Source organism: Phycodurus eques, chromosome 20 (assembly GCF_024500275.1).
Source record: "Phycodurus eques isolate BA_2022a chromosome 20, UOR_Pequ_1.1, whole genome shotgun sequence".
NCBI lineage: Eukaryota > Metazoa > Chordata > Actinopteri > Syngnathiformes > Syngnathidae > Phycodurus > Phycodurus eques.
Genome location: NC_084544.1, coordinates 4,410,741 through 4,424,029, shown reverse-complemented (window position 1 = coordinate 4,424,029; position 13,289 = coordinate 4,410,741). Strand labels below are relative to the sequence as shown.

The window sequence follows — 13,289 nt, the reverse complement described above, 5'->3', positions numbered from 1 at the left end:
GGATGCGGAAGAGGGCGGGGACTGCGAGCTCCCGTTTTTCACCAGCATCCTAATTCAGTTTCACACAGGTGATGCTTTAGTGCAAAAAAACATTGAATTTATCATGATAGTGTTCTTACTCACCAGTAACATTTCAATAAGACCTGAGCATTCCGTTTTAGTCATGGGTGGCATAAAAGACACGGCAATTACGTTACTTAAGTTTAATATAAACCCCAGAAGACATGTGGAAATAATCGGACAAATGTACAAAAAAAAATAAAAAAGAACCTTGGCTTTACTTCAATTTTCAACACTTCTCCCACACACCGCACTCCCACCCCTTTTTTCTCCAACCAGATGTTATGCCTCCAGCTGTCGCCAGAAGGCGCAGCGCACAGCACAAATATCAGCTGGTACAAAAAGCTCCCGTGTCCAGAATCCAAACGAAATCATAAAGAAAGGCAACTTGGACATTGAATCATGAAGGGACAATATCAATAAACAAAATTTTCCGCACTTTTTTTTTCTTTTGTCATATGGTGTCCCCGGGAAAGCGGGAATATCAACACGGGACCGATACTGCATTGTTTGATGTGCCACTCTTTCCAAGAATAACAACATCCGAAAAGAACTGAGTTTACAATTCAGGGACAAAATGCCTGACTTGAATGCTGTCCTTCTTAAAAACCTTGTTCCGTGCACCAGTCGGCTTTTTTTTTTTCATGCCGATCTCTACTTAATGAGGTATGAAGGAACACAACTCGTAAGCCCCGCTGCTTCTGCTTTGGATTCAACGTAACGAGGGTACAGCGATTGTTTAATGTCCTGACGACCACATAATGATTAAAAAGACCCTTGACAAGTTCAGGCACTCTTTGTGTGACGTTAACAATAAATACATGTGGGGGGCAGGGGGATTCTAGGGCGACTCAAACTGAACTTTGTATACATTTTTATTGTGTGGTGGGGTGGTCAACAATTATAAATCAGTGCGGGAGCTTGTGTGCCAGTCAGTATGTGTGAGGTAGTGTGTTGGTGTCAGTGCTGGTTGTCCGAAAAGGTGTGTGTCAGTTAACATTCATAATTGTTTCTTCTTCTGTGGTGGTGGTATTGGAGGGGTGTTTATTTCACTCAAAGTGCTATTTTTACATATAAGCAAGGATGTCAAGTGATGGTTATGTAGTGAACGAGTAAAGGGCTCGTCAAGTGTTTTTTTAATTCTTCCCCGGAATCCTCAGCTCTCGTTGACGGCCACCAGCTGGCCCAGTCCCTGGCGCACAAAAACAGCCTGGATGTCCTTGGTCTTGATGCAGAAGTCACAGGCCCACACGGCGGCACTCTCCCGGGTCAGCAGTCCATAGGCGGGTTCAGTCAAGCCCGTGCAGTCACGGTGGAACCAGCGCTGGCACGAAGCCTCGCACAGGATGGCATCCTGGTCGTCGTGCACCTCAGACATACACAGGCCGCAGGGGAACACCATGCCGGGGCCGCCTAGCTTCCCCGGACCGGAGCCGGGCCCGCTCGAGGGGGCGGACGGGCCCGGGGGTAAGGGGGACTGGGTGTTGGGGGTGGAGGTGGAGTTGGAGGGCGGGTTGGGGTTGTTACTAGGTGTGTTGCCTCCGTTGTTGTTGTTGCTCATGTTGTTCTGACCCGAATTGGGGGCCGCGTTGGGCATGGTACCGCCGGTACCGGGGGTGTTGTTCTGCTGGTTGTGAGAGACAGAGCCTGGGGCAGAGTTGGGCGGAGTGGACTGTTGCTGCTGCTGGGCGGAGTTGTTCGAGTTGGGGGTGTTGGCATTGTTGGGGGTCGGGTGCTGGGGCTGACCTGACCCATTCAGGGGGCCGCTGGGGGAGGAGTTGGGATTGGGCTGGGGCTGCGCCGAGGGCGGCTGGCCAGGTGTGTTGGCATTAGACTGTTGCATGTCAGGGTGGCCGGGGAAGTCTCCTCCAGGCTGTGATGGACCAGAGTTAGGAGGAGGGCCGGGGGTGGTGTTATTAGGAGGAGGGGGCCCGTTGGGGTTTAAATTAAGCTGCTGTTGAGGCCCAGACGGAGGTCCTCCTCCCCCAAAGTTCTTTCCATCCTCATTGCCGGGTCCCGGTGGGCTGGGACCAGGATAGGGGCCATCCTGTGAGGGGGGGAATTGTCCTTGAGGAGGCATACCTGGTAAGCCCCCCAACATGTTGCCTCCGGGACCACCACCCATCCCACTCATCATGTTCATCCCCTGGCCAGGCCCCATGCCACCCATGGGAGGCATGGGGCCATGCGGGGGCCCTCTAGGGCCGCCTCCTCCAGGTAACGGAGGGCTGTTGAACGGGTGCCCACCTTGTCCATGTTGCTGTTGTGGGGGCATGCCAAATCGAGGGTGGGGTGGACCCCCTCCGCCAGGACCTCCCATACCGCCTGGAGACAACATGGGGTTAAACCCTGACCCAGGGTGCATGGGGGGACTAAAGTTTGGTGGTATATTGAACTGAGACGGGCCCCCGGGAGGGAACCCACCGCCTCCACCTCCTCCCCCACCGCCGCTCCCGCCCCCTCCTCCAAAGCCTGGCATCCCCCCAAAACCCAGCTGGTGGTGCGGTGGTCCAGCGTTGGACGGCGGTCCAAACGGCGGTCTGCGTCCTGGTCCAGGCTGCCCCGCGCCCGGTCCCCCCATGAAACCCATGCCGCCGCCGCCGCCCATTCGGCCCGTGCCGCCATAGCCGCTCCCTCCGCCTGGACTGGGAAGGAACGGGGCGCTGCCTGGCGCGCCCCCTCCACTGGGTCGAGATGGCGGGCCGAAATCATCGTCAAAAGGGTTGGAGGCCACCAGGTGGTCCACCATGGGCGTGGGAGGGGGTGCAAACTCTGTGAGGTGCGAGAACCCCGCCGCCTAAATTTAATGAGAGAAAAGGAGCATTAGCACATAGCATGCACCACCTACCCCCTTCATATTTGCCCCTTGTCCATGGTACCTATTCTGCAAGGCAACTGATACTTTTCCATTGGAAAAAAAAATGGGTACTAACATTGTTTGAGGTCGTATAATTTGGAAACAGATACTTTTAAACACACTCAAGATTTGTGCATTTTGCAGGAGACTTTTACAAACCTTGTGAGACTTCAGGTCTGTCCTTTATCTCTGGCTTGGTTCTCTTTTTCAATACAGTGGCAAAAGAGCACCAGCAATTACAACCAATATGAGACGACCATAGAAACGGAATTTATTTTGATGTAGGTACTAGTGTACCGCTACAGGAGTCTCTGTATCTGACTGCTTAATACAAAACGGCACCTGTCGGGGTAGGTTTCCCACATTGATTTGGTAAAATTAATTTGTGTCTGTAATTGATAATTAATCAGTTGTATTGCTCATATTGTACCAAGCAGCCAGACCCTTTCCACCACACTGGTGGTATGTGGTAACATTATGTACTCAAAAAGCCAAAGAAAAAGCAAAAAACACTTCATCGACAAGTCTTTTGTAAGTCATGTCCAAGTTATGATGATGTGAACTAGAAGGTCAAGACAATATTTTTCCAAAACATTCTGATCATAGTCTAATTTTCACTGGTCACTTTTCTCTTTCTTCCTCGTGTTCGCATTTATTTGAGAGGTCATCAAACGACGCTAACCTGTGACGTGGACTTCCTCGCCTTCTTCTTCTCTGGACTCTTCATTTGTGAGGCTGCGAGTGAGGAATAAATAAGCAGAGGAGGGGTGGAAAGAAGGGGAATATGTTATAATGAGGATGGCAGAGCACCAATCGAGAGGAGCGCCACATTTGGATTGGCCAATACCCCTTAGTGACAGAGTGGATCAGGATTTATTTTGTATTTTTTTAGACCTAGAGCCTTCTTTTTTTTGCGTGTCCAATGTCCGACAGACGTGATGGGGTCAATGAAGCGACATAGACAAGATGCTGTACATCCAGGCGGTTACCACCAGAATCGCAAGGAAGAGCATGTAGGAGGAGAGAAAGGCCGCAAACAAGGCAGAAGATGAGGGGAGGTGGACAGGAAAAAACATGAGGATATTGATGTACAGTGTACTCCTGCATATTCGCAAACTCACCTCATCACATTTTTTTTTTACCTGTGGAACCTAACTAACGACACCCTGAAAAACTCACCTTTCATCCATTTGGTGAGTTTTTCAGCAAATACTGTGAGCAGGTACCATTTGGACAGACTTGCTTGAAGCAAGCATGTGTTTCCTCTTTTTCGGAGAACTGTATGTGGGAGCCTTCTTTTTATTACCTTTAGGTTATGTTATGCAATAATCGGCCACTTCTTGAAAACAAGAGTGGTAAAGGCATACTTTAGAAAGTGTGTTTTGTGAAGTTTAAATGTATTCAAAGAGCGTGGGTGGAGTAAAACAACAACAACTTTCGTATGGTCACTATGTAGCACAGATTTATACCTACTGCGGATGGGTCTGGAACCACGATATTAATGGGGCTTAGCTGTGGTTGTTAGTTTCCACAAAAAAATGTGTTTGAATTGATGAGTTTGTGAATGGTCAATCGCGAATAGGCAGGGATTCACTGTCGACTCATTGCAAGAAGTCTAGAAACCTCTTTGGGAGACAGCCACCACCAGGGACAGTCAGATACATATAGGGAGGCTGAGACAGCACCAGCGCAGCCTAATGGATAAATCCATTCGGATTTGTTTTTATTTTATTTGATTGTATTTTTTTGGTGGGAGGAAGGGGAAGATGAGGGTGGTGAAAGTCAATTGCCTACCTTTGCCTCGTTTTCCATGTCCCGCCAGTAGTCTCCCCGATTCGGCAGCCATTTAGCTAACACTACTGCCGGTGAGGTGGCGTGTCACCGTTCATATGCAAGAGAAAAAGGGGTTAAAAATGACCGCGGTGGCGGCGAGGACGACGTCTACCACCTCGGGGACATGTCGCAACGACACACGGGTTCTAGTTGGGTGACTGGGCCAGGTCTGTCACGCCGGGATTTGGACTCCAAATCTACGCCAGGTATTAAAAAATATATCTATATATAAAAATAAAAAAAAAAGAGGAGTGCTTGTTGCCAAGCTAAACCCTTGTACTGTCTGAATTCCAGTTAAACTGAATTAGATTGTCCCAACGTCCCCTGTCTAAAAATGATCATTTACAGATGTGCTAGGTGGCTACCTAGCCACGTTACCCCAAAGTGGTTCGCTCGTAGCCGCGTTTCTTATGTCACAAATTCCCAATTCAACACCCGTAATTGTGACTTATGACAGAAAGTCGCTTATCACATCACTAAAAAAAAATAAGAAAACAATAAAACAATCAACAGTTTCATGCTTTTGGGGAGTGGCAAATGCCGTTTTACTGTTTTAGCTCGCGAGCTAACAGCTAGCCATCTTGGGGAAGCCACAAAAAAAAAAAAAAAAACTGTACCCTTTCTCCGTTGCTCACGCCGCTCGTTCTGTTTAATATTCAAACTCCGCGGCGGGTCACGGCCGGCAAACCGGTCCTCGCTCGCACGGCGTATGCTCGCTGGTCCAACATTTAACTCGAATTAGTGGGGGGGAAACGCGAATTGTGCCATAATTTGCCGTGGCCTGCTCTCTCGCCACCGGACAAAGAGGGACGAGCAGGAGTAGCCTGAATCGTGGACGGTTACAAGTAGGACTAAAATAGGGGCGTTCATTTTGTCAGTCACGAGTAAAAACCCATTGTAAAGCAAAACAGATTGAACATGAGGTCATATTTGATTACGTTCGGTGACATTATCACGACTTTTGGTTGAAATGAATCGACAGTATCAAGAGATTCTGTCGGATTTACCCACCGCTGCGAGACATCCATTATGGAACAGACCACTTTGCAACCGTGCAGCGTTTAATTAAAGCTGAGCGACGCTTTAAATCATCTTTCACCAGTGAAATGAATGGAAATGCCATTAATGTGTTCCAGCCTACCCCCCCAAAAATACAAAATTGTAATGTTTTTTTTTATATATATAAAAAAGCCCACTATAATCTTGTACTTTATAAAAATGTACATGAATAAAATTGTTCATGCAGTTTTTGCTTCAATTCAATGCGCATCGTGCGGCTGTTTCTGGTGTGCGCACCTTGGTTACCTTGGAGCAGTACAATACGGACTTACAGTTATACTGTACATGGAGCCGGTCTCAGCTCCTCAGCACCCTGCAGTAATATTAGTCGTTCTTTGCAGAGGATGAAGAATATATGCCTGTGAGTATTATTATATTAACTATCTTCATTAAGCTTGCAGATGTGAAGGCAAAGTTATGTGGTTGTATTAAATACACAATCTGTAATTTTCTTTTTAGTAAACTTCAGCTGGGAGTGGCAATAAACAGGTTGAAGGTTCTTTTTTTGTGTGAAGAATTGTTGACTATCTGCCAAACTGCTGCTTGCTGTGAAGTGAGTTGACTTGAGTCAGCGCTGGTATCTCAAAATTTTACTTTCAATTCAAAGCAAAAAAAGATAATACAAATCTGCCTAACGACGCCTCGTTTCTTGAAAAACTCGCAAGGCGGGGCCACTCGCATCTCAAGGCACCACTGTAAATCATAGTCGTGCCGCGAGGGTGCGAAACAAGACATTCAAGCACACGCTGTATGATTTTTAAGTGCCCCACAGCACTTTTTTAACTCGAAAATTATTATGTTTTGCAATTATTGAACAAATAGAATGCCATCACTTATTTGTAAACAAAACCCCACATTCCTCCACTTTTCCGGGGGTTATTCAACCCATGCACAATGACTATGTTTATGTCCACCCACCTGGTGGTCCACCCCCCTTTTGACTTCACTAACCCCCTCCTTCTTCCTTCCTTTTTTTTTTTTTTTTTTTTTACTACTCTCCAGGCTCAGTCTGAAGCGTCGGTGCGACTTGGGAAAAGTGTAAACGCCATCCTAGGAATGAGACCACCATTCAGAATCAAGAAAAGGAAGAGAAGGAGGACTGAGGTGCAAGATAAATCCCAAATGGGTTAAGTAAGGATGGTTGTTAATTGGTATTTGTCAGAATTAGGCATAAAATCTGTTGATTTAAAGCTTAGGTGGCTTTTTCAAGTATTTCTAACATACTTTAAGGGATTTTTTTGTCGGCCCAATAGAGGACTTCAAGTAGCAGCCATGGCGAGATGGTTCAAGGAGTTCCCCATCAACCTGAAGAACGGTACCAAAACGTCCGCCTTCAAGACGAGTCAAAGCAAAAACTCCTCTGTGGACGGCGGCGGATTAGTTGGCACCATGCTCCTACCCGGACGGAACCGCAAGAATTCGCCCAGGGAGCTTAGCAGGGGACAGAAAGATGGCAAAGTGTGGGAGGGTCTCACCCTGGCCGGTAAAGGCCACAAGAATTCCGGAACAGAACTGGCGGTGGTGTCGGAGGAGGTCAGGAACGGGAAGAGCACCCCAAGTTGCGCTTACATCAGCAGAATGATCCGTGTGGACACGCTGGACAAGAGCCCCAACTTTGACCCCGGTACCGTCACCGGTCACCAAGCGGTGCCAGATGCAGACAAACAAGACGAGCAGTGCAAAATGGACTCGGTATGTTTCCGATTATTATTATTTTTTTTCATTTTATTTCATTTTATTTTATTTGTATTTTATTCTATTTACTTTAATCTGATTTCATTCAATTTTTAACATTTATTTCATTTTATTTATTAGTATTATTACTATTGAAGCATTCATCACATAGCCTATATAAATCTGTACAGATGCTAAAATAAATATGTAAATACTATCTGATAACACATAAAATGAGTTTCTAAATAATAAAAATAATCCTAAAAACATCAAAACTAATAATATTTTTACTCTTGTATCATATCCTTATAAAACAGTTCATCAAATAAAAAAAAAAAGAATCTTGAAAATAGCAGGCTTAAAATCACATAATAGGACAACAAATACATGAAAATAATACTTTGTGTCTCATCTACAACAACATATGCAAAATAAATCATTTAAAAAATATGAATGAAATAAATGTGGAAAGATTCTTGTGGCTAAGCTTGAGAATAATTTTTGTTTATTATTAATCAACAAATTCAGCAAGTATCTTCAACTATAAAACATGTACATTTTAAACCATGAAAGGTACAATCATCTTTCTTTAATTCATATTTTCCCCATCATCTTGTAATTGTTAACCTACCCATTGTAATAATTCGCTCCAAACGTGGAAAAATAGCCCTCTGTTGTCTTTGCTCTGCATCGTTTGTACTGTATCCGCACTCCTCCCATTGTGTCTTTTCTATCTTTTCTTTTCGCTTCTCTTCCTTCCCTCCATCCTCACACCCATGCCGCACCCTCGATACAAAACGCTGCGGTCACTCCACCCCATTCCCCCCCCCCCCCCCCCTTTCATCCACCCACCTCTCCCCTATCACATTGTAAAGAAAGCGCGGCATTGCACTGTCACCCACATCTCATGTCCCCTTTCGCTTTAGAATGAAATCAGGGAAATGATGCTGTAAGAAAAGTACATTCACGCTATTCATGTAAAATCTGACACAATTAACTCGCTTTGCACCTTTTATGAAGTCTATACTACACCCAAAATATGCTATATTCAAACAATATATACAAGTACAAATTGCCTATATTGATCACTTAAACAGTCGATATACCACAAACTATGATCCCAAAACCCTTTAATATAAATCCAAACTCATTTGACATTATCCTTAAAAATAAATGACTTACAGATGAGTTGATTTCCCCACAAATTGCACCCTAAGTACGCATGTACATGCACATGCTGCGAAGACTCACTGCAACTTCCACTAACAATAAGCCACATACTGCTTCACCAAAGAAATTATTATCTGAACGCACTTAAAATCCCGTTCTGGTAACTTCGCATTCATTTGTGGCTGACTTTTACCAATTTTTCCCGACGATATTGTGTGAAGTGGTCACAAATGTTTTTTCTGTGTTCCCCAGGTAACGATCCTGGAGGACTACGCGGACCCCTTCGATGCCCACCAGACGAGACAGCAACGGGAATCGGAGCGAGCGGGCGACAATGACGGCTACATGGAGCCTTATGATGCCCAGCAGATGATCACTGGTATGTTTATTTTGTATTTTTTTAAAAACACACACTTTCATCGTGTCAATCCCCACCCCCTCCCGCGTGTGTACCCCCTGGGGTGGCCACGGCAATGCTGGGCGCTCCGACAATGGGTGTAGTTTCCTCTTTTCTGTCTCTGTTTCCCCGTGCTATTCTCCACAAAGGAAGTGGGCTCCTAAGGCCCGCCTCCTCCTCCTCTTTCCTATATGGATCTGACGGACCATTTATCAAAAACTTCCCAACGTCCAGGAAGAGCGGCAGTCCATCATGCAGTCACGTTTTCCCCGACCTTTCATTGCATCACGCCATTGTTTGAACTCTTGCACAATGCCAGCGTGGTTTATGTGCAGCGCTTTTGTCTTTGTTGTACTTCCAGGATGTGATGATGTGAGTGAGTCAATGCAGGAGGCTTAAATCACTACTACGGGATGTCAACAAGACACTTATTCCAGAGCGTGGATTTGTTTATACGACTAATATAGTGGGGCACCAAGCGACAACAGTGTTCTAAAACACATACATGACAAATAGTCATTGCGGGTTCGTTGTAAAGTGTCACAAATTTCAATAACACAGATGCACAGCATCTTGTTTTTAGACAGAATTTATGTAGCGCAATCATTTGAAACTGGGCAATAGGTTTTAAATGATTGTGCGGCACACAGCAGATAAACGACAGGGAGATCTGGCGGTGGAACCAAGAAACTAACTCTTATTTATTATTATTATCTATCTTATCTTATGATGATTATATTTATAAAATGTTTAAAAAATATATATATATATTTTTTTAAATATTTCATTTAATTATTGAAAGTGTTGAATGTTTGAACTCTTCACTTCTGCTGTAACAATGGTTCTACTGCATTTCGACGGTTGGGTGCTTTCGGGGGAGCTTTGATGTGGACCTGACTTTAATCGTCGTCTCTTGTAGAAATCAGACGCCGGGGATCCAAAGACCTCCTGCGAGTGCAAATGGAAGTGGGTGAGATCCTAATGGAGGGGGGTCAGCCTGAGGGAGGTGGAGAAGGCGAAGGTACACGCACTATGTCTTTGTATGTCACAATATTAGGTATGCCTGCATAGTCTAAATTAGGTGTTCCTAGTACTCTCATTCCAAACTCGAACCACAAAAATAAACATTTTGATACACCGCTACTTCCCCATCTTGGATCTCAGCGCATGTCTCCCTAATGAAATGAACTATTCAACCCTACTGACAATTCGGCACCACCCTTGGCCCAGCAGCTCACTTAGACAGCTCCGAGGGGCCTCCCAAAAACGATTCCCCCCGGAAGCAAACGCAGCATCGTCAGCACAAGAGGCAGAAAAGCTGGACGCAGAAAATCCTGAGGCCCTCAACGCAGACCCCGTCGTCCTGCTCGAGTACCGGAAGCACCCCAGAAACTCTCACCTGCTCTGTCGACCCCACACGACCCCTGGAGAAACAGAGGTAAGAAACCCAAATCCTTCCACATCAGATGCTGACATTATTGCATTATCATTACTGCCCTTCAGTTACTGTACTTCGGATATCCCTCAGCTGGTACCATGGTTGTGTGACCCGTCAGGAAGCCGAGCTTCACCTGCTGACCTGCAAAGAGGCCAGCTTCCTGGTCCGAAACAGCGAAACGGACAGCACCAAATACTCCATCGCCCTCAAGTGAGTGTTGCCTTGAAGTGCTTCTACAATTATCCTGCAATGCATTTGGACTATATGCTTTACTATATATTTTATTTTATTTTTGTTAATTTAGCTTATTTTATTTTATCTCTGCACTGACTGGCTCGCATGAAGTTACAGTATTTCATTTAATTAATTTTTATTTGCAACCTACTATATTTCTGCGTATTTTTTATTTATCTTAAATATATTTAGAATATATCCATTCATGAATCAAAATAAGGAATCATTTTTTTCTTAGAGAATGCTATACATAAAAAAAAAACAAGATCTACACAAATAAATGGTACATTTCTCGAAGAAATTGTGTGGAAATATTAATGACGCAAAACAAAAAAGTCCAGATTTAAAAAAAAAAAGGAAAAAAATAAAATAAAATCTCATGGATCATATTCAGTTGTGTTAAACTGTATCATAGCAAGTAAAAAAAAAAAAAAAAAACTTAATTTCAACCGCAGAGTAATTAGCGGTCGCCGCTGACTCACAAAAAAATAGCGCCAGAAATGACACAATTCACCAAAATAAAAATACAAATGCTCTCTCTGTGTGTTTGTGATCCAGAACAAGTCAAGGCTGCGTCCACATCATGGTGGCGCAGACCAAAGAGAACGGCTTCACTCTGGAGCAGAACAGCTGCGTGTTCCCCAGCATCCCGGAGGTGGTGCACCACTACCGCACCTGCCAGCTGCCTTTCGACGGTGCCGAGCACATGACCCTGATGCACCCCGTGCCTCGCAGCCTTTAGCCCACCCGCCAACGTCACCCACATCCCACCCGCTCAGGTCTACGACATCACCTCGGGGCCTTTACGGACCTAAAGCGCCCATCCAAAATGTGTGTATTTAAGTAAAATTAAATAATAAAATGACATTTTCATTCCAAAAATGTCCTTTGATTCACACAAAATGCTGCTTTTTGACAGCCAGAGTTGAGTGTTGCAAGTTCAACTGACTCTCTGCTTTCCTCTGGTGGCCATGCTTCATTACTACACCACCTTTCCCAACAACAAAGAACTGTTTGTGCAGTTACCGCAGGAAAAAAAAGAAAGAAAGAAAGAAAAGAAGCCATGGAATACAACGTCCGTTATACTGCTTAGAGATAAGATAACACAGGGCAGCGATTTGACGATGGCTCGGAGCACTAAGAATCATAAAAGGACTGGGTCTAGGTCACCTCTAGTTCAATAAACGCTCAAACAATCTAACTTGATTCAAAATATACTTAACAAATATATATTTAATTGAAATTCTTTTCTGTAGTGGGGCCTTTCGAGATGTGGCCCTGCTGTGAATTAGAACGCAGCTCTTAATGCTGTTTTCTGCCCAAATTTTATTTTTTCATAAAAAAAAAAAAAACAAAACAAGGACATTTTAACAAATAATAAAAAAAAAAAAAATCAATATGATTTTGCATTTTTTGTTTGTTTGTTCCACTACTGAAACGGTTAATAGAAGGAATTTTGCACCTTTAAAAAACATCCCCCGATGTGATGAGTTACATACAGCGGCTATAAAAAAAAATAATAATAATAATAAAACAAATCTACACACCCATGTTCGAATGCTCGGTTTTTGTGGTATTAAAAAATAACTTTTTCCACCATTAATGTACAACCCCAATTCCAATGAAGTTGGGACGTGTTGCAGCCATAACATTCTAAGTTAATGATTGTTTGCTAAAAACAATAAAGTACATCAGTTTGAACATGAAATATCTTGTCTTTGTAGTGTATTCAATGAAATATAGATTGAACATGATTTGCAAATCATTGTATTCTGTTTGTATTTATGTTTAACACAACTTCATTGGAATTGGGGCTGTAAAATTGAACCTGTATTGATTTCTTTGAGAAAAATCTTTTTGAGATGAGAAATAATGTTTGCGCAAGTATGCACACCCTCTTATAGTTGGGATGTGGCTGTGTTCAGAATAAACCATTTGCATTCAAACTCATGTTACAATGGTAGTCAGCACAGAATTGCCACCATTTAAAGAGTCTCTAACACCCCCTCCCCCGTACTAGTAGCCTTTTCCTGACATTTATTGCTTTCCAGCAGAAGTCTGAAGGTTTTGTGGTGCTACGAACCAATATTTTGGCTTCTGTACCGAAAGTGTGTATAAGGTCTGGAGCGATCGTCCTCATGCGTTTCATGTATTCCCGACGTTTAACATGGAAACGGTTAAATGAAAGGAATTTTACAGCTCCACCTTAACAATAAACGTTCCCCGATGCTATGACATACGTTTGTAATCACGCCGTTGTTTTTGCCTTCACTATAAGGTGGAATGCAATTCAAATAGTTGAACTTCAAATGAACTGCAACAAGCTTAACTATGAGGCGGACAAAAACAAAACCAAAACAAAACAAAAGAAGCACGTAAATCACGTTGCATCACGTTGGCCGCCCGCCATCCTCGAAAGGAAGCCGGATTGTCGTCTTTGGCCGAGCCTCGGCGGATGGATCGCAGATGTTGTTGGAGCCAGACACACCCCTCGTATGCATTTCTTGTTCTTCGTTGAGATGACATGAAATGCATTTGAAAAAAAGCTCCACAATCTCCCGTACGCC

At 44.1% G+C, this 13,289-nt stretch overlaps 2 protein-coding genes across 7 annotated transcripts; one reads left to right on the top strand and one right to left on the bottom strand.

Moving 5' to 3' along the window:
- Window positions 1–86: 86 nt before the first annotated feature.
- pygo2 (pygopus homolog 2 (Drosophila)) lies at window positions 87–5,562 on the bottom strand. Of its 2 annotated transcripts, XM_061664329.1 has the most exons (4): window positions 5,368–5,562; window positions 4,712–4,776; window positions 3,600–3,652; window positions 87–2,857 (listed from the first exon to the last, which is right to left on the bottom strand). In XM_061664329.1, the coding sequence occupies exons 2-4, from the start codon at window positions 4,761–4,763 to the stop codon at window positions 1,217–1,219; spliced, it is 1,746 nt and encodes a 581-aa protein (XP_061520313.1). In that variant the 5' UTR covers window positions 4,764–4,776; window positions 5,368–5,562; the 3' UTR covers window positions 87–1,216. The 2 variants fall into 2 exon arrangements, with proteins under 2 accessions (XP_061520313.1, XP_061520312.1); XM_061664328.1 differs by having other exon boundaries at window positions 4,712–5,562.
- On the top strand, window positions 4,628–12,361 carry LOC133395443 (SH2 domain-containing adapter protein E-like). Of its 5 annotated transcripts, none has more exons than XM_061664333.1 (8): window positions 4,628–4,956; window positions 6,812–6,935; window positions 7,063–7,501; window positions 8,906–9,032; window positions 9,970–10,071; window positions 10,281–10,488; window positions 10,579–10,698; window positions 11,281–12,361. In XM_061664333.1, the coding sequence occupies exons 3-8, from the start codon at window positions 7,082–7,084 to the stop codon at window positions 11,462–11,464; spliced, it is 1,161 nt and encodes a 386-aa protein (XP_061520317.1). In that variant the 5' UTR covers window positions 4,628–4,956; window positions 6,812–6,935; window positions 7,063–7,081; the 3' UTR covers window positions 11,465–12,361. The 5 variants fall into 5 exon arrangements, 4 of the variants coding, with proteins under 4 accessions (XP_061520317.1, XP_061520314.1, XP_061520316.1 ...); XM_061664332.1 differs by having other exon boundaries at window positions 4,629–4,956; window positions 6,812–6,940; XR_009767238.1 differs by having other exon boundaries at window positions 6,812–7,501; window positions 10,607–10,698; window positions 11,281–11,367.
- The last annotated feature ends 928 nt before the right edge of the window (window positions 12,362–13,289 follow it).